This window comes from Camelina sativa, chromosome 5 (assembly GCF_000633955.1).
Source record: "Camelina sativa cultivar DH55 chromosome 5, Cs, whole genome shotgun sequence".
In the NCBI taxonomy this organism is placed as follows: Eukaryota; Viridiplantae; Streptophyta; class Magnoliopsida; order Brassicales; family Brassicaceae; genus Camelina; species Camelina sativa.
The window spans coordinates 30,807,793-30,828,737 of NC_025689.1; the positions used below are offsets into that span (position 1 = coordinate 30,807,793).

At 36.6% G+C, this 20,945-nt stretch overlaps 2 protein-coding genes, 1 long non-coding RNA gene and 1 other non-coding gene across 4 annotated transcripts; 2 read left to right on the plus strand and 2 right to left on the minus strand.

The window, feature by feature from the left end:
* Positions 394 to 1,091, minus strand: LOC109132942 (uncharacterized mitochondrial protein AtMg00810-like). Its single transcript, XM_019245417.1, has 3 exons — positions 1,051 to 1,091; positions 849 to 963; positions 394 to 726 (listed from the first exon to the last, which is right to left on the minus strand). The coding sequence occupies exons 1-3, from the start codon at positions 1,089 to 1,091 to the stop codon at positions 394 to 396; spliced, it is 489 nt and encodes a 162-aa protein (XP_019100962.1).
* On the plus strand, positions 3,547 to 4,559 carry LOC104787969. Its single transcript, XR_768082.2, has 2 exons — positions 3,547 to 4,207; positions 4,408 to 4,559. It is a non-coding gene; the product is annotated as an uncharacterized LOC104787969 (long non-coding RNA).
* On the minus strand, positions 4,405 to 9,456 carry LOC104787970 (floral homeotic protein APETALA 1). The gene is made up of 8 exons (XM_010513635.2): positions 9,065 to 9,456; positions 7,571 to 7,649; positions 7,403 to 7,467; positions 7,192 to 7,291; positions 6,924 to 6,965; positions 6,784 to 6,825; positions 5,846 to 6,000; positions 4,405 to 5,400 (listed from the first exon to the last, which is right to left on the minus strand). Exons 1-8 carry the CDS (start codon positions 9,247 to 9,249, stop codon positions 5,298 to 5,300), a joined length of 771 nt encoding a protein of 256 aa, XP_010511937.1. The 5' UTR covers positions 9,250 to 9,456; the 3' UTR covers positions 4,405 to 5,297.
* On the plus strand, positions 12,768 to 12,841 carry TRNAI-AAU. The gene has a single exon. It is a non-coding gene; the product is annotated as a tRNA-Ile (tRNA).

Here is a 20,945-nt window from a genome sequence, read left to right on the forward strand (position 1 = left end):
CGGGCTTGATATATAACTTGACCATTGTAAACAGGGGAATGACTGCAGAAGAATGGTTTTAAACTAGCTGCAGAGTATACAGAGGAGAAAAAGAAAATGACGGCAGAGGAATGGTTTCAAACTTGTTTAAGAAATATGGTTAAAAATGACTGCAGGGGAATGTTATTGATCAGGATTATTGAAAAGTATTAATCAGGCTACAAGACTTTAGAATATGCCTGCAAGACTTCATAAATTATGCAGCCAGACTTCATAAATTGGTCAATAGAGTGCCAAGTTGCAGATACAAACTCAAACATAGTCGTTTCCATAACTCAAAGATAGTCGTTTCCATCATGTCCATTAGATGACTACAGACTTAAAGGAAAAAAGTAAGGAAAAATCATTTAGCTTTTAAAATTCAGCAAGGAGTCCCTTCAACCAAGGAAGCTCATTCGTGAGCTTTCTCATTGCTCGGTATTCAGCTTCAGCGGTTGAGCATGCCACCACTTTTTGCTTCTTGGTTTTCCAATTGACCATGTTACCTCCTATGAAGGTGCAATAGTTGGTTGTGGATCGTCTGTCCACCCTATCTCCGGCCCAGTCTGCATCGCAGTATCCAACAATCTCTATGCTTGCATTCTTGCCCATCCATACGCCACGATCCAAGCTCCCCCTGAGGTATCTAAGGATTCTCTCCACCATGGTCAAGTGATACTTGGTAGGAACCTTCATTTGTTGGCTTACCTGGTTCACACAAAAGCATAAATCAGGTCGGGTAAGTGTGAGATAGATTAGCTTACCTACGAGCTTGTGGTATAGGTCGGGTGTTCAAATGGCTCATCTTCCTTCCCCCTCTCTCAATTGACCTTGTAGCCATCTTCTAGGGGAGTACTCTTAGCTGGCTTAGCCTCCATAAAACATGTCTCATTCAAAAGATCAATCACATATTTCCTTTGGGATAGGAAAATGCCATCAGCACATCTACAACCTCAATACCCAAGAAATACCTAAGTTCTCCTAAAGGAGGCCGTTGCTGGAGAAGTCGTGTACGAAGCCAAGGCTAATTACACAGAAGACTTGAAGACAAGGAGAGAAATATGCATATCCATCTTAATGTTATGCGTATTATTATTTTTTAAGCGCTAGTGAATGAGGAAACCAAGGAGGAATCGTCACACCAAGGAAAAGGCGAGTGGCAAAGTTGTGAAGTGATCGAGAAGTTTCACCAAACCGCAAAGGAGTGAAGCGTTAAACTCGAATATATCTATTGGAGAGATAAGAGAAGAAGGACGTTGAGAGGAGACTCATTAGAGTCGAGCCATCAAGAGTATGCATAAGGCAATGCTTAAAGATATGAAGTGGTGGAGATAGTTCCAGAGAAGCCTATGGCATAATCCCGAAAAAATATTAAGCTAAGTCTAGGCAAAGCGAATGGAGAAAGAACGGTGCAAGCCAGGAAGTCTAAGGACAAGTCCTTGCAAGTGAATAGTGGAGAATTTCTGGGCTATATCAAGTTGCCAAAAAAAGAATTTTGGTGACAGATTGATGTGCCCGAAGAAGTGGTTGAAAGAGAGTGAATCAGCCAGGCTATTTGACCGTCTAGTCAAAAAGAGTCATTAGCAAGCCATCAGCAGTCCGTCTCCCCGGCCAGTCCATGATTGATGAGTGGTGTAAGCGGCAAGTATGTCCATCCACCCCAGCCAGTCCAAAATTCAGAAGAGGTGCAAGCTCAAGTAAGGTAGAAGAGTTAACCCTTAGAAATAGAATTACCCTAGTCTTCATGACCTTAGGGGTCCCAAGTGAGGTACGTTGGGTTCTGTCTATTCTCTTGGTTGCTTGCATTTGTGTGATTGCTTGCGTGTTGTGTGTTGCATGTTGCATATCTAACTTTCATTAGTATGCATGCATTTGTGGTGGTGTGTTAAACTCTGGAGTGTCAATTATCCTTGCACTGAGAGTTTTGCGTGTTGCTTGTGGGTACCTTCACCGTTGGTTTAGTCAGCAAGCCTGAGATATTCCCCGAAGCCATGCCCTCACAGCAAAGAAGCGAGTTTTGAAGCATCAATGGTCAACCGAGACAGTTTTTCAGCCGATCAGTTGGTGTTGCTTCAGAAGTTTCAAGACCAGAAGATGAGTGTGCCAGAGAAGTCAGTTGGTAAGGAGCCTAAGCTTTGGTACTTTAAGGAAGGAACCTTAGTACCCGAAGCCAAGTCTTGGTACATAAGGAAGGAGCCTTAGTACCCAAAGACAGTGAACAAAGCTAAAGTCTTTGTACATTAAGGAAAGAACCTTAGTACCCTGAGACGATGGAAAAGTAAAAGAGAAGACAAAAAACAAAAAATTGCTGGAAATGAAGAAGCTTTCTTTATCACCTAGCCAATGGTTGATAACGAAGCGAAGGACAGCCAAAGTCTAAAGGATCGAATTGGTCCAAGACTAAAAACGTGGTGAGCTTAATGGAAAGGGTTATCTCAACCATTGAGTAATCCATTTACCATCTATACCGAAGACGAAGTATCGGTAGTCAAGATAAAGAAGATGCAATGCGATGTGACAGAACGAAAATAGAAGGAATCAAAAAAAATATTTCAAGGAGAAATTAAAGGCAGTATCGAAGAAGAAAATAGATGAAAAGTCAAAAGGTGTAAAGGAGTTGTTGGAGAATCTAATTTCTCAAGAAGGCGTGTAGCAGTTGCCGGATAATTTATTTCCAAGAAAAAAGGAAGTTTAATGAGTCAACTAGGAGTATTGGCGTTGAAGACCAAGTTATGAAAAGGCATTCAAGTGGAAGAAAGATGTGGAGACGGTGCAAATCAAGGTAAAAGAATGAAGTGTGCAGTAAGGCGAAGAATCCATGAAGGCAATTATGATACGGAAATCAAGACGGAGATGATGCAAAAGGAGTCTAAGTCTCAAGATCTCTAAGGAACTAAAGACAAGGACAGACGAAGTAAAGCCTTAGGAGTTGGAGATCGCAGAACCGTGGAGATGGAGCTTCACAAGACAAGAAAATTTCATTGGAGGGAGTTTTTGAAAACCATAAGAATTCGAGGACGAATTCCTATAAGGAGGGGAAAATGTAGTGACCCGTACTACGGGATAAAAACCCAAGTAAAAATTCCCAAAAAAAAGACCTCAAAAAAGACTTAGAAAGAAGGAGGAGTTCAAGTAAAAGAGGAATTGCCAAAGAATGTCCGAAGGAATATCAATTAACCGGCAAACCAAAAGATGGCCAATACCGAAAGGATACCGTTGGTACCAGAAGGCTAACGCAGGTGCCATGAGGCCAATGTTGGTACCAAAGGACGATAGTACCATCTTACCATGGCCGCACTAGTGGGAAGAAAACCCACTAAGTATTATTTAAATCGAAAATGGGCGAATAAGTGGGAAGGACACTCACTATGGCAATATTTTATCAAGAGAAGAAGACATTAGTGGGCGGAGCATAAGCAATATTTTAAGTTGCTTAGACAAGTGTTGGGGCAAAATAATGAATCCGCCAAATGTGGTGTGTGAATCACCACGAAGTGACACCTTATCTAGAGGCTTGTCACCGTAGAATCGATCCAAGGCCACTATAATTATCACACTTCACCCATTCGAGAGAAAGGGGAGAGGATATTGACGCTGAGAGGCTGTCAATGAGAGAATCAAAGAAAAACTCATTGCGTCTAAGTATTATCGAGAGAATTCGTTTGATTATCGATCACCTGTCGAACCACTATCGAGAAATTCATCAATCCTTTGTCGAAGAAAGCTAACCAAATGCCAAAGAAAGTTTATCTTTGTCGAAGAAAGCCAATCCAAGAACTGTCGAGTGTTATCAAGAACCGCGATCGAGAAAATCCATCTGATCATCGAAAAACCATTAATCCGCGACCGAGAGACACGATCAGTGAAGCTATCAAGAAGTCGATCCGAGAGCCGTCATGAGCTGCGAGCGAGAATCGTCGAGAGATCTAGATCATCATCGAGGAAAGGCGACCATCAGAGCTGGTTTCCGACCAAGACCCGCGAACTAGTTTCCACCTCGAAAATTATGTTCAAAGGTTAGATTCGGTTTAGAGATGGAGGAAGGGAGGTTATGCTGCGAGATAAGGAAGAGGAAGGCTAGTCCAAGATCAAGGTTGCATTGCATGTTCAAGATGGCCGAGGTTCAGTGTCCGAGAGGCGTTGCATGTCCGCGATCAGTGGAGCAGACCAAGGATCTTCAGCTTAATCTGTGAGTCTGGAAGCATGTGATATGGCACATGATAAACCAGGGGGTTTTACTTGAGTTTCTATTTTTGCATGCTTGGTTTCTTTGCTTGATAGCTTGAATTCTTTGCATGCATGTTTGTTTGTGAGTTGGTTGCTTGCTTGCATGTTGGATTGTTGGCTTGCATGTTGTTTAATTGCATCCTAATTCTCTTTGATATGCAGATGCTATCATCGAGCAGTTGCATGTTTGTTGGTTTGCATGTTACTCAAGAGCTACTAAAAACATTTTGAGTAATAACAGAGCTCGTGAGCTACTCAAGAGTAAAAACATTTTGAGTTACTCAAGAGTTGTATTTTTCACTCAAAAGTGAAAATCAAGATGTAAAATACAACTGAGCTAAAATTTCATGCTTAGAAAACCAAAATAAATCATTGATAACATTTATGAGTTATATATGAATTAGACTCATAACTCAGCTTAAATCATTGATAGTTTGATACTACATATATGTTACCAGTCACACAGAATGCGGTACATGTCTCCATGTATAATATTTATGGTGAGTGGGGATGGGGGAGATGGCAGAGCGTACGTTCACTACATCTAAAATGGCTATATTTGTGTAGATAAAATTTACAAACTAATCACAGTTATTGCTTTATTGGTTTATTTTTCCTTCCAGACTAAATCGCAGCTTTCGGTTAGTCCACAACTAGTTAAACATTAATGGATTCGACTTTGGTTTGGGTTTATAGGACCCAAACACTAAAGTAGGCTTGTTGTAATAACGAGCACTTGTTGCCACTTCTAATTTAATGCAACAAAAATTCATAAATAGAAAAGGTCCGATCAATTAAGTTCTCGTTCATTCTCTCCGACCTTCAAATATATTACAATTTTGCCTCATATTGAAGCAAAAAAAAAAACTTAAGAAAATTACAAAGAAAAAGGAGCTAGCTAATTTATATATATATGATGATGATATAAGAAAATGGGACTTGCCAGAATATCTTAATTAGTTGGATGAAAAGAACCTAGCCACTAATTTATATGTATGTGGCTAATTGTTTTTATTGTTGACGATTATAAAAATTATATTTATGGAAATGCTTCATGCTGCGAAGCAGCCAAGGTTGCAGTTGTAAACGGGTTCAAGAGTCAGATCGAGATCGTTCCTCCTCATTGCCATTGGATCTTCTTCTTGATACAGACCACTGCATTCACAATCGTACAAGATGATATGTATGAAAGGGTATAAAAAAATTCATGTTTCATCGTACAATAAAGAAATTTTTTGATTTAAAGTCCACTTTAAAATGTAAATGAGATAAGTTCATTTATCTAACAAACTCTGATTTTATACTATAAACACATAAACCAACAGCAACAACGAAAAACGAGCTGGTCGCAATTGTTTCTTAGGCTTTTGGCAACCATTACATTTACCTTTTCCACTACACTGTATAATTTCGTTTGGCGACCATTGCATTAACCTACGCAATGTTTCTCAGTAAAGCTCTAAATTCAAGATCATGTATATCTACTCAACTTAAACTTGGAACACAGAAACTATAACTTACAACACGTAACTAGCTTGCATAGCATATCTGGTTAAATGTAATACTTGAAAACAAGAGAGAATTAGTAAAATCCAGTTACCCCATGTTGAGAAAAGGAGATGGCTGATGAGAAAGCATGTAAGGATGCTGGATTTGGTGCTGCTGCGGTGGTGGAGGGGGAGGCATATTGTGGCCATGATTCTGCTGATCCCACTGCTCTTGTTGAGCCCTAAGAATCTTTTCCCTCTCCTTGATCTGCCAATTTTCAGGTTTCACAAACCAATTTCTTACCACTTTCTAAACATAATTACATTACATGTCAATTTACAAATAATTCTGTGCACATTTTCTTTTTTGAATGTATGTAATTATATAATCATTGTCAATTTCCGAAACCGTTATTACATTGAATGAATTCTCTACACTGTTGCACTCATGCAATGAACTCTTATATAACCTCTTTCTAAAAAAAAAAAAAAATACACTCTTACATAAGTATATATATTTTTCAAATTTGGAGTAGTGTCTATATTCTCATAAATATATAGATTATCCAATATAATTACGTTACATCTCAGTTTACAAATAATTTTCTGCACAATTGCATCATGCAATGAACACTTATATAAGTGCAAACATATATATACATATATATATATATATATATTATTAATTAAAAGTAGTAGGAGTCTATATGCAGATAAATTATATATAGATGACCTAAGTAGAATGATGGGACGACATTTCAAAATTCAAATGTATATTTTCAATCCGAGAGACAACCTTAAAACTAAACGGACAAAGGCCATCTACGTGCAGACTGATGATTATATCAATCAATAGACAACATCTAGGCTTATATGAATAAACTACAAACATGTTTCAATTTTTTATTTTCTTTAATGCTGCCGAAGTTAAGTGGAGATATGAAGATCTCGTAGGTATAGCTTCACTGGAAATGTGGAGTAAAACAGTGGAAGGTAACAGTAATGCAATGGGACAACATGTTGATGAAAGATAAATGATGACACGTGTTACCTGTTTGGAAAGCATGCTGTTTTGTTCCTGTATGGCCTTCTCCTGTACATTTCGGAAACGGCACGATTGTTAAATTTCCCTATGCGTTTCTTATTAGTAGTTTCTCTATAAGACATACATTTGATAGGGTTTTTGCATACCTTTCTTTGGAGCTCATTGATGGACTCGTACATAAGTTGGTTCTGCAAACACACATATCACATTAACAAACCATTACTTTGGTGATAGGAGTCTTAGACAACACGTGATTCATCATTTGAACAAACCTATCTAGGCATATCCATACCAACGTGATATTGATTATGTGTACTCATACACATATGTATTTGAATATTCACATATAAAATTAACACTTGTAAATTGTTTATGTTATATAGATACGTTCAACGAAATAGGAGAAGGCAATACTTTTCTAGAACGGATGTGCTTAAGAGCAGTGTCAAGCTGCTGCTCCAGATTCTGGAGCTCCTTAGGGCTCATTGCTTGCAAGTCTTCACCAAGATAGTGCCTGAATTTGCATAGCATTCATGCATTTTAATTCACATTAATGCTACCAGTTTTAATTTATATATATACATTTGTGCCTTATATATAATATGTGATGAGTGTAAGTGTGTACCTCTGGTTTCTCTCCAAAAGCTCAATCTTAGCCTTAAGCCTATTATACTCCATCGACCAGTTCGTCTGTGTATCACAAGTTTTATACAAATAGAATTCATTAACACTACAAATATAGATTGATATTATATATTTATGTGAGTTAAATAAAGGAGAGACGTTGATATACATTGACGTCGGACTCAGGTGCAATAAGCTGTCTCTCGGCGTAAGAGTACCTCTCATATCGTTCAAGTATCTTCTCCATACTGTTCAATTCACAGAATTAGGGCTAGCTTCAAATATGCCATCAACCACTAAATTATTATCATATATATAGATTATACACATCTATCTATGCATAGTTATATACGAAAAGTAAGTAAATCATGTACGATGCTTGTGTTTTCATGACGTTTTAGGGTAAATCTAGCTAGGTATCAGTGACAGTTTCATGCCTTAAACCAGGATTTCCTATATCAAATTATTCAAACCCTGTACCAATTTCTATTAAAAAAATAGTAAGAACCATAATTAACCCTATGCCTTTAGCTTAGAGTTCTAACTGAGGTTTATAATACTGTACAGGAAAATCTTGTTAGAACACACATTATTGTACAATATATTATAATCTGGTCAATACATCATTTTCTTCAGAACAAGAATAATATTTATAAAAAAATAAAAGAAAGAAGAACAGCTGTTGCCTGTTGGAGCTAATTTTGACCATCGGTAAGAAGCCGATTTTAGGATTGAGTTAGTTCTTTTTATGGATCCCCAGAGGTCAAAGCCTCTCTACTCAGATTTGACATCTTTATTTCAGTTTGTTTTTTTAATTTAATTCAAAAAATTTATATATAAAAATATAAGCAACACTTAAGTTTAAATTTAAGACTACATATATTTATATTACGAGTACATTATTCCTAAGCGTCGAGTGAAAATTAAACATTTTCTTCACTTAGATTTGCAAAAACAATTTTGACAACACAGCTGTCAGAATTAACAAAATCCGTTTAACGCTTAAAAAAACTCTAGTTCGTCAGTTAAACCATTCATTCTTATATATTAGATATCTCGATTTGAGATCCTGATATTTCTAGCTAATTTTTTTTTATTCTCGTTTGTTTCGTTTGATCGTAATCCGTGGTAAAAAATGAAAAAGCAACATTATATCTAATAGTCGAATTCATAGCCCTAATTAAGAGTGTGGGACGACACTTATAGACATTTTCTTTTCTTACTATGGCATCAAATTAATCTTAGATCTATAAATTTTTGAAAGACATGGCTAGGGGAACAAAAGATTAATAACGAGTTTAAGGCTTAAAACCCTAGCTCATTAAAAAATAAACATACATCCTTCTACAGGCTCTCATATTTGACGAAATTATGCATATATGCACATAAATATCAAGGGTAATTACTATAGTTCTTGCTAGGGTTTACTTCTCCCAGCCTTAAACTTTTGATCTTTTGATTTATAGTTGTATACAAATGCAAGGAAGTTAGTACTAAACATTTACAAATCTGATCGAAGCCCTAGAGAATACATAAATTAAAGCAGTAGCTGATAATTAGGGCAAATCAAGTAGTGTCAATTTAAGGGACAAACAAAAGGAGATAAAGTAGTGTCAATTAAAGATTTTTCGTTAAAAAAAAGGAAAGAGTTAATTGAAGTTACCAAGAATCAGTGGAGTATTCGAAGAGTTTCCCCTTATGGGAGAAGACAACAAGGGCAACTTCAGCATCACAGAGAACAGAGATCTCATGAGCTTTCTTCAAAAGACCAGCTCTTCTTTTCGAGAATGTCACTTGTCTATTGATCTTGTTCTCTATCCTCTTCAATTGAACCCTACCCCTTCCCATATTTGATCCTTTTTTAAGGAACTTCTTACTCTAAAAGAACCAAACAAAACAAACACTCCCCAAGAAGAAACTACAAGAGAGAGATAATAGAAGACCTCAGACTTTGGTATGATCCAATTAGGAAAGTTTTTCTTTCTTTCCTTTATAAGAAGACTTGTGTTTGAGCCTCGGGATCTTTATTTATGGAGAGATTTGGGTAAGAGTGGTTTTAGGGAAAAAGCTAAAGCTGGTTTCTCTTATTTGCAAAAACCATAGTGGTTTCTTAAGGATTTGCGTGTCGATTTCTCATTGGTGAATTTTGTACTATTTGTTGTCGGGTCCATATTTATTTTTTTACCAAAATTTTCGGACGAAGAGATACAAAATAAAAAAAATTTGATTATCGACGTCTCGTGAAGAGATCACTGGTCAGAGGTAGAAGTAACATTGTACGGACCACTGGTCCTTCCCCAAGTGTCACCTTCACTTTGCATTGACGGCGGAGATTTCCCTGTAGATCTACGAAACATAATCTGAACCAACAAAAAATATCTATTTAATTTCCTTTTTATCAAAATTTCCTATACACTATTCTTTTGGAATAAAGTGAGAACCCTTTGTTTTATCAAATTTGTTTATTTATATTTAATGTTCTCAGCTGTAACAGTGTAGTACAAATAGACCTTTTTTTTTTGGGCAATAGATGTTTTTGGTAGAGCTGAGAACCAAATTGACAACTGTGTAATGTATTGCGTCGACGGATTTGTACGCAGGATTTAAGGAGAAAAAGAGGAAGAAGAAGAGGAAGAATAATAGTAAGTATTCAAGCCCGGCCGATAAAGTATTTTGTAAAGATTAATTTGTGCAGTGTTGTCTGTACTAATTAAGCTTCTGATGATCAGGACAAAGATCAATTGAGTATGTGCTTTGTTGCTAATTAAACTCAAGTTTGTGGTACATCACAGTTACAAATAACTTCGCTTTTCAAACAATCCATATATACAATATTTGATGTCAATTCATATAAAGATAAACAACATATAATCTTTGTGCCGGCAAATATTATGAAAAAAACTTTGTTCAATTTGCTTTAACACTTATTTTACAATGAATTCCAGTTGTAAAAATAGTCTTCTCATTTGAGATCTTCAGTAGGAAGGAAAAAAACAAAAACAAAGCCGGCAATTGGTTAAGGCATATATAGGTAGGCAGTAGCTTTCGATAACAATATAATTAAGTGAAAGCTTGACCACACTTCAAAATTTCTTTGTTAGTCAAGTGTTCCTGTTTTAGTTGATTACTTTAAATATCTCCGATTGAAGACTAATTGATTGATTGTTCTTGTCAAAAAAAAAAATCTTTTCTTTTTTTAATTTGAATTATCTTATATTTTTTCAGATTAAGACATCCTTTACAACTAATGCTTACGTAATTATTGTCTCATGAAAACAATCATACTAAATTTAGAAAATTACAAAAAAAAAAAATTTGTAATTTAATGAAAAACTATTCCAAAAGTATTAAATTCTAAGTGCCACATGAACTATGCTTAAAAAGGTGTAGATTGTATTTTAATCTCGAACTATATATATAGATATCATATGTGTTTTCTTCGTAGCAGTTATATTATTAAAACTGGTATGGTATGACCATAGATACTTGAAATGGTCGTGGTTACATAACCAAATTTAAACATGTACGTCCAGAGATTTGAAAAGATACATAAGTTATAAGATAGTATACCATATATATGTATGGTAGATCATGAGCAAAAGTAGTAAGCAGCAAAAGAAAAAGTAGAAACAAAACAAACTGAGCAAAACTAAAAGAATCTAAGCTCGTGGCCTTGAAGACAACATCCCGATAATATCCATTATCTTCGCCTTTGTTACATCTCGACCCTTCTTTTTCCCCCATTAAATATCCTTTTTATACTTCCTATCATTTTATTATTCGATGTAAACGTACATGTTATATATACATTAATATCTCGATCCACTTAACTGTATCTTAGATTCTCCAATACTAAAAATGATTACTTCTCGTTAGAAGCACGTAATAAGCTCTATCTTCATTGTCCCAATTCCCAGAAATTAGTCATCATCCGGAGTGGTTTTAGAAAATATATAGAACACATAAAAGCATACATAGTCGCTTTGAGGCAGATCCCAAGAGGCCAATAATAGTCTTTGATCGAGGTGTGTGTCCAACTCGAGAAATAAAAGAAGGCAAGGAGATTTAATAATGAGAGATCTTTGTAGTCACGAGAGTTGTGACTTGTGAGGTTGCTTTGTATCACGGTGACGAAATTTTATTTATTTATTATTCAGTATTAACATATTGGATTTAAACTCAACATCCGAATGCTAAATAAATAAGAATTAACATCTATAATCTACAATTATCATAACTTTTCAGTATAAGGAGGATATATTAGTGAGTCTTATAATAAACAATTTATCTGAATAACCCAACTTGCAAGCGGTTTTAAAAATAAATAAAATTAAAGAAGAGGTTCGATAATTAATTTATTCTAACAAATAATTTATTTCTTCGAATCAGATTTTTTTTTTCCTTTTTTTTTGGTTCAACAGAAGACCAGATTAAAATATATCTCAATCCTATTATTTTAAAATATATATAGCAAGATCGCTTGTTGTGAACATATGTACAGTTAATTCAATTATGTATACGGGAGAAATGAATGAAGAGCAAAGGTGTCTTAGTTAGGTCTCTATCATAGAGCAAGTTGGGTCCAATCCAGCCACATCAAATGTCCAATTAATGTACACATCATTAACCTTTTAGCCCCACCATTCGATACATACACAGCTACATACATGTATATATGCATATGTATCTTTAGAAAGGTCTCAACATATATAAAAAATTTCATAAATTAAACTGAAACCTTAACAATTCGTAAAACAGATTTTGGTAAGTTCATGTTATAACGAAAGAGGTAATTTCTAATGGGATTCGTATAGTTGAGATTTGCTTTTGAAATCTTTATCAGTTTTATCAACATTTTTCTTACAGATACAAACATGGTTGCAATTTTAAGAAAAAAAAATATATTAGTAGTTTAAATCGCATTGAACAAAATCACACATAAGAGAAGTACATATGTTGGTGTGCACACAAAAAAAAAAAAAAAAAAAGGAGAAGTACATATGAATGTGATGTATACGCAGCATCTATGTTGACGCTATCTTCTAACCACCACGTTCAGTATATCTCCTTCTTGTTGCACTTACACCACAAAAACTCTATATTTCATTTTCAGATCTCTCTTTCCTTTAGAGGCTTAGAACTTGAAATAAAGCAAATGGTCTCGTTAGGTAACAAAAAAAAAAAAAAAAGTTGTTAGTTTTCTAGACTTTCTCAACGTACCCAAAAAAATATAGTATTGTTCAAATTTAGATCTGTGAGAGGCTTTGGATAGTTTTGCCCCAAATTGTACGTCAAGGCCCATCAAGCTGACGATCAAAGCCTTTAATTTTATAGTAAGTAATGTTTTCATTAGAAGTTAATCGAAAGGCCTATTAGCTCAGTTGGTTAGAGCGTCGTGCTAATAACGCGAAGGTCACAGGTTCGATCCCTGTATAGGCCACTTTTTCATTTAATCTTTGGACAACGTCGTTCCAACTTCCTACTCTTTTTTTTTTCCTACTCCTACACATCAATATTTATACATTTTATTTTCTTACTCAGTGGTCTCTCACTCATAGAATTTTTGCGTTAACAAATAACAAAAATGTTCATGAGCTAAAATTTTTCCTATCCATAAATAGTAAAGAGAAAAACATTGTAATCTCTTCTAATGCTTATTTTTTAATAACACTTTAACTTAACTACAAATTCACTTCCACAAATTTTAGATAATAAAAGAAAAATATATTGAATGTTATGGAACTCTTACCGTTTGTTTATCAAAAACCAATATATGAGGTATGAGAAACCAAGTCTTGGTAGGCAGGTAATTCCAAAATATATATAGTTTTCATGTAAAGTTGTAAGCTGAAAATTTTTTTATGCATAAATAGTAAAAATAGAATATCGTAACATCTTGTGTTTTTTACTCCAAATTCACTTCCACATAATAGAATTTTTAAACTACCAATTTTTCAAATAACAAAAGAATATATGAGTCAAAGGTTCAACACTTGGTCATCGGCCTGCGAGAAATACCCGACCCGAAATTTCCAACCCGTACCGAACCGAGATTTTCGGTTTCGGGTAGGCTTCGGTTAGGAGAATTGAACCGATCGGAAGCTTTGTAGATTATTTCGGTTACCCGAGATTTTTTGGTTAGGTTCGGATACCCGAATGGTTAACCGAAAACGTTGGCGTCCTCCTCTTCTTTCGTCGGATCTGCTGGTTTTGGTATCGGCGGCCATCAAGTTTCTGTTGATTTTAGGGTTTTGCAAAGGTTGCAGATGAATAAAACACAGCGTTTTATTAAAAGCCAAATACCTTTGTTCTTTTTCGTTTTAATTGTTGTACTGGGCCTGGCCCAACGTTTTTTTACTTTTTCTCGACAACCCATTTTAAATTTCGGTTTGGTTCGGTAGAAATTTCAATAACCGAATTACCCGAGACCCGAACCGAACCGAAATCAATTTCGGTTATCTTCGAACATATTTTTGAAAAACCAAAACACCGAAAACCCGAAAAAACCAACCCGACCCGACCCATTGTTGTGGTCATCCGACCCGTTGGTCACATGAGAACCAAGTCGTTGTGGGTTGGTCATTCTTGCCTGAAATGTATATTTCTCATGTAGATAGATCTTAATATTTATATAGGTTATAGATCACATATATTTTTTTTTTTTGGTCAAACTCATAATTTTCATTGAAATTAAGTCTCAAACTCACTCAAAAGATGAGGAGTTACAGCCCAAATAGAAGGGAAATACAAAGAAACAAGGCGAGAAGAGCCTACAAAAACTCCAAAAGAAAAGAAACTAGGGATAAGTGCAAGATACAGTTTTACAAACGAAGATACGCGAGATCGAAACATAACAATCCCAACAACGACTCCATGAGAGATTGTATCCATTGCAACCTGAAGGGTTACAAGCTCCGCAACTAAGGCAGAGGGAGCTAACAACCAGGAGGAAGATCCTTGCAAAATCGGTGAAGCTTGATCATCCAAACCACTCGCAAGAGGGACATTTGGAAAGAGAAAGAGGCTGCTGGTGCCAAGATGAGGAAGCATAGCTCTAAGCAGAGACTGATCTTCCCAAATAACATCGACATAAACAAAGATGCCTATGCTAAAGGTCGGGACAAAGCCCTTAGTAACAAACAATATTAGAACAAATCTAATAGAGACCTCAATACAAGGTAAAGCGGAGACACCATTGAGGTGATCCAAGAGAGCCAAATTGCAGTCCAAGAGCAAAACAAACTCAATGACTACTTTCCAACAAGGGTCACAGGGCTCACCATCCCATTCAACACAACTAGTTAAGTCTTTCTCTATCGCAGAGTTAGAAAGCCAACTAAATTTAAATAATTCAACGCCACTCATTCCATATCTTTGTTCAATTCATATATACACACTTATCTTATCATCTTCAAAATCAAAAGTATTTAATTCCTCATTACATTACATTACATTACATTACAACACTACAAAAAAAACAAGTGTTGACGTGGTTTTGTTTTATACATATAGGTGTCTAACGTCGGTTGTAAACGGACACTACAAACATTAATATATTATGTCGTTTATTTCAACCAACTTGTTAAGGGGGGCAACGTAAGTTGGCTCTCATTTCTACCATGAAATATCTCGACTATAACTCTATTTCCTTTTTGCACAAAAAAACGAAGAGTTTATTTTCTTGTCGGAATCTGTTGAACGACTTTATACTATATTTTTGGAAAATACCAAATGTAGTGATGATGACACATATTGTTGCGATCACTAAAACTTTCGTCTTTCGTCCAGCTAAAACCCTATAAATATAGTTTTACACGAAAAGATTAAGAACAAAGAAGTTTAAATAATAACTCTTTTTATTAGCTCAAAGAAAATACCTCAAAACTTTAAGCTTTCATAATCTCTCAAACTTAATCTCTCTTAGGTTCTGCTACATCTCAGCATCCCCTATATATATAAGCTCTTAAGTATATTCTCTTAATCTTAAATGGAAAACTTTCTTATTCCTATTACATTTAGATATCTCCTAAATATAATCCCAATTTCCATTTCTCTTTGATAAGCTTGATCTCCAAGCTTTACTTCAAGCTTACACTAACATACTCCTCCTTAAGCTTGAACTCCAAAGTTGCCAAGTCTTTAACTCCCATGAGTTCCCTCATTTCCTTAAACTTGATTCTCCCTAATGTTTTTGTAAGAATGTCTGCCTTTTGGTTGATGCCTGCAACATGTTCCACCTCTACTTGTCCATTTTCAACACATTCCCTTATGAAGTGATATCGCCGGTGAATATGCTTACTACGTCCATGGAACACTGGATTCTTCGTCAGTGCAATCGCTGATTCATTATCAATTCGAATCAGAATTTTCTCCACCGAACTGCCAGTGATTTCTGCTAACAACTCCTGCAACCAAATTGCTTGTTTAACAGCTTCAGTTCCCGCCATATACTCAGCTTCACAAGACGACATAGCCACAACGTCTTGCTTTCTAGAACACCATGTGATCGGACTGCTCCCAAAATAGAAGATATGTCCATAAGTACTTCTTCCATCAGTTTGATCACCTTTATGGCTAGCGTCACTGTAACCAATAAGCTTTGGCACCCTCGATCTTTCATATGATAGTCCCAAGCTTACAGTTCCTCTTAACTACCTCAAGCATTGCTTCAATGCTGCACCATGTGACAACCTTGGACTCTGCATATATCTCGACAAGATTCCCACACAATACGAGAGATCCGGTCTAGTGTGAAGTAAATATCGAAGACACCCTACTCTCTTGCGATAAACCGTCGCATCAATCTCTTTCTCATCCTCTGCCTTTGATAACATCAGCTCTGTTTCCATTGGTGTGTGAACTAAATTGCAGTTTTGTAGACCAGCATCCTCCAAGATCTTCAATGCATAACCCGATTGATCAAGTGTGATTCCCCTTTGATGTTGCCTTACTTGAATTCCAAGATAGTATGACAACTTACCAAGATCACTCATGTCAAACATTGATGACATCTCCTCCTTGAACCTCTTAATGATATCTAGACTTGTTCCGATAACAAACAAGTCATCAACGTACACTCCTACAATCAGGAGGTCACGACCAGAACTCTTTCTATATACCGAAGGTTCCTTTGAACATCGAACAAAACCAAATGACAGGAGAATTCGATTCAGCTTGTTGTTCCAGCACCTAGGTGCCTGCTTTAGACCATACAGAGCCTTATTGAGTCTATAAACTTTCTCCTCTGCTCATTTCTTCACAAATCCTTCTGGCTGACTTACATGTACTACTCATCAAGCTCACCATGTAGAAAAGCCGTTTTAACGTCTAAATGGTGTATCTCCCAGCCACTAGAAGCAGCTAGATTAAGAAGAAGTCTGATTGTTTCTATCCTTGCTACTGGAGCAAACACTTCCTCAAAGTCCACACCATGCTTTTGGACATAACCCTTTGCTACTAGACGAGCTTTATACTTATTGATGCTCCCATCCGAGTTCCTCTTGATCTTGAAGACCCACTTCAATCCAATCGGCTTTGATCCTATAGGTAGATCTACAAGATCCCAGACTTTAAACCTCTCAATAGATTCAAGTTCTTCCTCACAAGCTCGTCTCCACTCTATAGACTCTCTTGCATCTTCATAAGACCTTGGTTCATTGTTGAGACATAGTAATGCCAGTTCCCCTTCTTCTACTGCAATCTGAAAACAAAATAGTCTTCTAGGTACTTAGGTTTGGTTCGGTGTCTCTTTTCTGCAATTTCAGGTATCCTTGCAGGTGAATCTTCTATATACCTAGTCTCGCTGTCCGATGTTTCACCAGTTTGCTCATCCTCTCCGGTTTCCTCACTATCAGAGATCACTTTAACAATATCATTGTTCTCAGGTGACTCACCATTTGTACTCTCTCCTTGATGATGACTACTCATTCCATCAATCGTGAACTCAAAATTCTCATCTTCTTCATCACTAAGATTGTTTCTACTCCAATTCCAGCCTTTGTTTTCATCAAAAACAACATCACGACTAACAACAATCTTCCTTGTTTCTGCATCAAGCAACCGATAGGCCTTGGAACCCAGTTCAGTTCCCAGATGAACAAGAATTCGAGATTTGTCGCTAACTTCTTCAAGTGTGCTCTCTCTGCTTTAGCATATGCAATACATCCGAATACTCTTACATGTCCAACTGAAGGTTTTCTTCCTCGATAGCACTCATATGGAGTTTGATCCTTAAGTGATCTTGTCACAACTCTGTTTAGCAAGTAAGTCGAATGTCTTACAGCTTCTCCCCACAAGTAATTTGACATCTTCATGTGCTTTAGAATGCTTCTCGCCATTTCCATGAGTGTCCTGTTGCGTCGTTCCACCACTCCATTCTGTTGTGGAGTATACGGAGCTGTCAAGTATCGAGTGATTCCAGAGTCTTCGCAAAAGACATTGAACTCAAGAGATACAAACTCTCCTACTCTATCAGTTCTAAATGTTTGTATTCTTTCTTCTGTTTCCTTTTCAACCATAGCTTTGAACCTCTTAAACTTCAGTAGTGCCTCGCTTTTCTCCTTTAGTAGAACAGTCCACATGTATCGAGAATAATCATCGATGAGAACAAAGATATATCTACTTCCAGCACTTGTAGATGGTGTTATAGGACCACAAAGATCTCCATGTATTAATTCCAGCTTCTTTGTTGCTCGAAAAACAGTCGTACTTGGAAACCCTGCGTAGGTTATTTTCCAAGCAAGCATGAACCACAAATCTCTTTTGCAAGAGATTTCTTCGGACCACCAATCACTTGTTCACTAGTGAACATACTCGACAAGGTAGCATAGTTAATGTGTCCCATTCTAGCATGCCACTTACTTGATTCACTTGTAGCTGTGAGATTCAAACAAGCATTGTTCGTTAAACCCATGTTCACCTTATACAACCGATTCTTGGTTCGCTCTATTTTTACTACCAGATTTCCTTCTTGGTTGCACATAGTGAGATGTTCTCCTTTCAATCGTACTTCACAGCCAGCCTCTGTAGCCTGTCCTAGGCTTATGATATTGGTTCGTAGATTGGGGATAAAGTATACTTCTGACATTACTCTTGGCTTCCCATATGAATCAATGAATGCAATCGTTCCTTTTCCTTTGATATCAATTTTCGAGTCATCCCCGAATCTTACCTTTCCCGTAACTGAATGATCAAGTGTATCAAAGTATCTTTGATCTCCAGTCATATGATTACTTGCACCATTGTCAAGAAACCACACATTACTTCCAACTGTATTTGCTTCAAACTTACTCGGTATGCAACGTTCTTCGTTTAAGTAGACAACCTCATGCATCATGAGATGATCTGCTTCTTCTGTGTCCTTCTGTTCAACCTCCTTATGTTCTGTTAGACCAAGTTTAAGCAATCTATCAGGACATTGGGAGGCAAAGTGACCTACTTTTTCACATCGGAAGCAAGTGACTTGCGACGGATCTCTCCAACTACTACAGCCACGTCCTCGACCTCTAGAATTTCTTCCACCACGTCCTCTTCCTCTGTAATCTCCACTGTAATCACGGCTTTGTGGTTCAAAGTTAGAATACATCAGCTTGCCTTGGTCTTCTTTGGCATCTTCTTCCTCAGAGATGCGTTCCTCGTAAGCCTTTAGCCTACCAACAATGTCTTCGAAACTCGCAGTATTAAGATCTAATACTTGTTCAAGTGAAGCAACCATATGTATAAATTTCTTCCGTGGGAGACTCTTCAAAAACTTTTTAACAAGTTTTGGTTCTTCGATAATTTCTCCGAGAGAGGCAGTTTTCGAAGAAATCTGAGAAATTTTCTCAGCAAAGTTATCGATCTTCTCTGTTTCTTTCATCTTGAGCCTATCGAATTCAGCCATTAGAGTTTGTAGCTGAGCTTCTTTGACCCTCTCAGCTCCTACATGTCGAGTTTGAATTGTATCCCAGACCTTCTTTGCTATGTTCAAACCTCCAACCTGCAGAATCAGTGCCTCCGGTATAGATTGCAGGATCAAAGCTATGGTCAGGTTGTTCTTATCACCATCGGTTGACTCAGCTTCAATCACTTCCCAGACCTTATTGACCTTAAGCACATAGCTCATTTTTATCTCCCAAACTGTGTAGTTAGTTGTGTTGAGCATAGGACATGAGATTGAGGACGAGGCTCCTCCTTCTTTCGGTTTATCTCCTGCGACCGCAAGTTGCTTATCTTTAGTATCCATGCTTCCGTCTTCTGTCATCTCTTTCTCACAGATCCCTGATCTTCTTTACGCTCTGATACCAAATATAGTTTTACACGAAAAGATTAAGAACAAAGAAGTTTAAAGAATAAGTCTCTTTATTAGCTCAAAGAAAATACCTCAAAACTTTAAGCTCTCACAACCTCTCAAACTTAATCTCTCTTAGGTTCTGCTACATCTCAGCATCCCCTATATATATAAACTCTTAAGTATATTCTCCTAATCTTAAATGGAAAACTTTCTTATTCCTATTACATTTAGATATCTCGTAAATATAATCTCAATTTCTATTTCTCTTTGATAAGCTTGATCTCCAAGCTTTACTTCAAGCTTACACCAACAATAAATAAATACCAACACACCCTAAATAAATATACCCACTACACTTGAAAGAATACTAAATACGCTACTAGCTACTTCTTTACATTTTCCACTCGACAAACAAATGACTCCAAGAACCTCTTTTGCACTCTTCCTTGCTCTCAACCTTCTCGTCTTCACTTACACATCTGCTGGATTATTGCCAACAATCCCCACCATCCCGACCATCCCAGTTATCCTAGTTATCCCAGTTATCCCAGTTATCTCAAACAAACCAGCCATCCCAACCCCGCCAGACACCCCAGCCACGCCAAAAACACCGACCACGCCAACGACACCAACCACCCCAACCACGCCAACGACACCATTAACGCCAACGCCTGCGACTACCCCAACGACCCCGACCTCCCCTACCACTCCGACACCCCCGAAGAACGGTGGATAAGCTAATGGACGGACCTAAGATTAAGTTCTCGAGCCATGTGTCTCATCTATCTCTTCTTTGTAATCGCGTCTTTTTAATTTGAATAATTAAAGTATATCAAGCGATGTTGTTGTTTTTGTTGGTTTATATGTGTGCAACTTATGCATTTGGTTAGCATCTTGAATTTCAAAAGTTGTATTCTCTGTGTTTTCAAATTATATATGTTTAATTAAATTTTCACACATAAGTTAGACCGCATTAAAATAATTTATACCTTTTATTATCTCGCAAATACTTTTATTTTGTAAGAATACAACTTATACGGGCTCTCATTTCTACCATGAAATATCTCGACTATAACTCTATTTCCTTTTTGCACAAAAAAACGAAGAGTTTATTTTCTTGTCGGAATCTGTTGAACGACTTTATACTATATTTTTGGAAAGTACAAAATGGAGTGATGATGACACATATTGTTACGATCATCATCTCAAAGTAACAGAGTCAAGAGCTAAAACTTTATATCAAAAATAGTATGTCTATTATCAAATCTATATC

Excerpts from the sequence above, each read along its gene's own strand:
- LOC109132942 (XM_019245417.1), bottom strand. The coding sequence starts at position 1,091 with ATGGATATGCATATTTCTCTCCTTGTCTTCAAGTCTTCTGT. Across the intron at positions 964-1,050 it reads CTTGTCTTCAAGTCTTCTGT|ATGTGCTGATGGCATTTTCC; the intron begins GTAATTAGCCTT and ends TTGAGGTTGTAG. Across the intron at positions 727-848 it reads CCCTAGAAGATGGCTACAAG|GTAAGCCAACAAATGAAGGT; the intron begins GTCAATTGAGAG and ends TGTGTGAACCAG.
- LOC104787970 (XM_010513635.2), bottom strand. The coding sequence starts at position 9,249 with ATGGGAAGGGGTAGGGTTCAATTGAAGAGGATAGAGAACAAGATCAAT. Across the intron at positions 7,650-9,064 it reads GAATACTCCACTGATTCTTG|TATGGAGAAGATACTTGAAC; the intron begins GTAACTTCAATT and ends TGAATTGAACAG. Across the intron at positions 6,001-6,783 it reads ACAGCATGCTTTCCAAACAG|ATCAAGGAGAGGGAAAAGAT; the intron begins GTAACACGTGTC and ends GAAAATTGGCAG.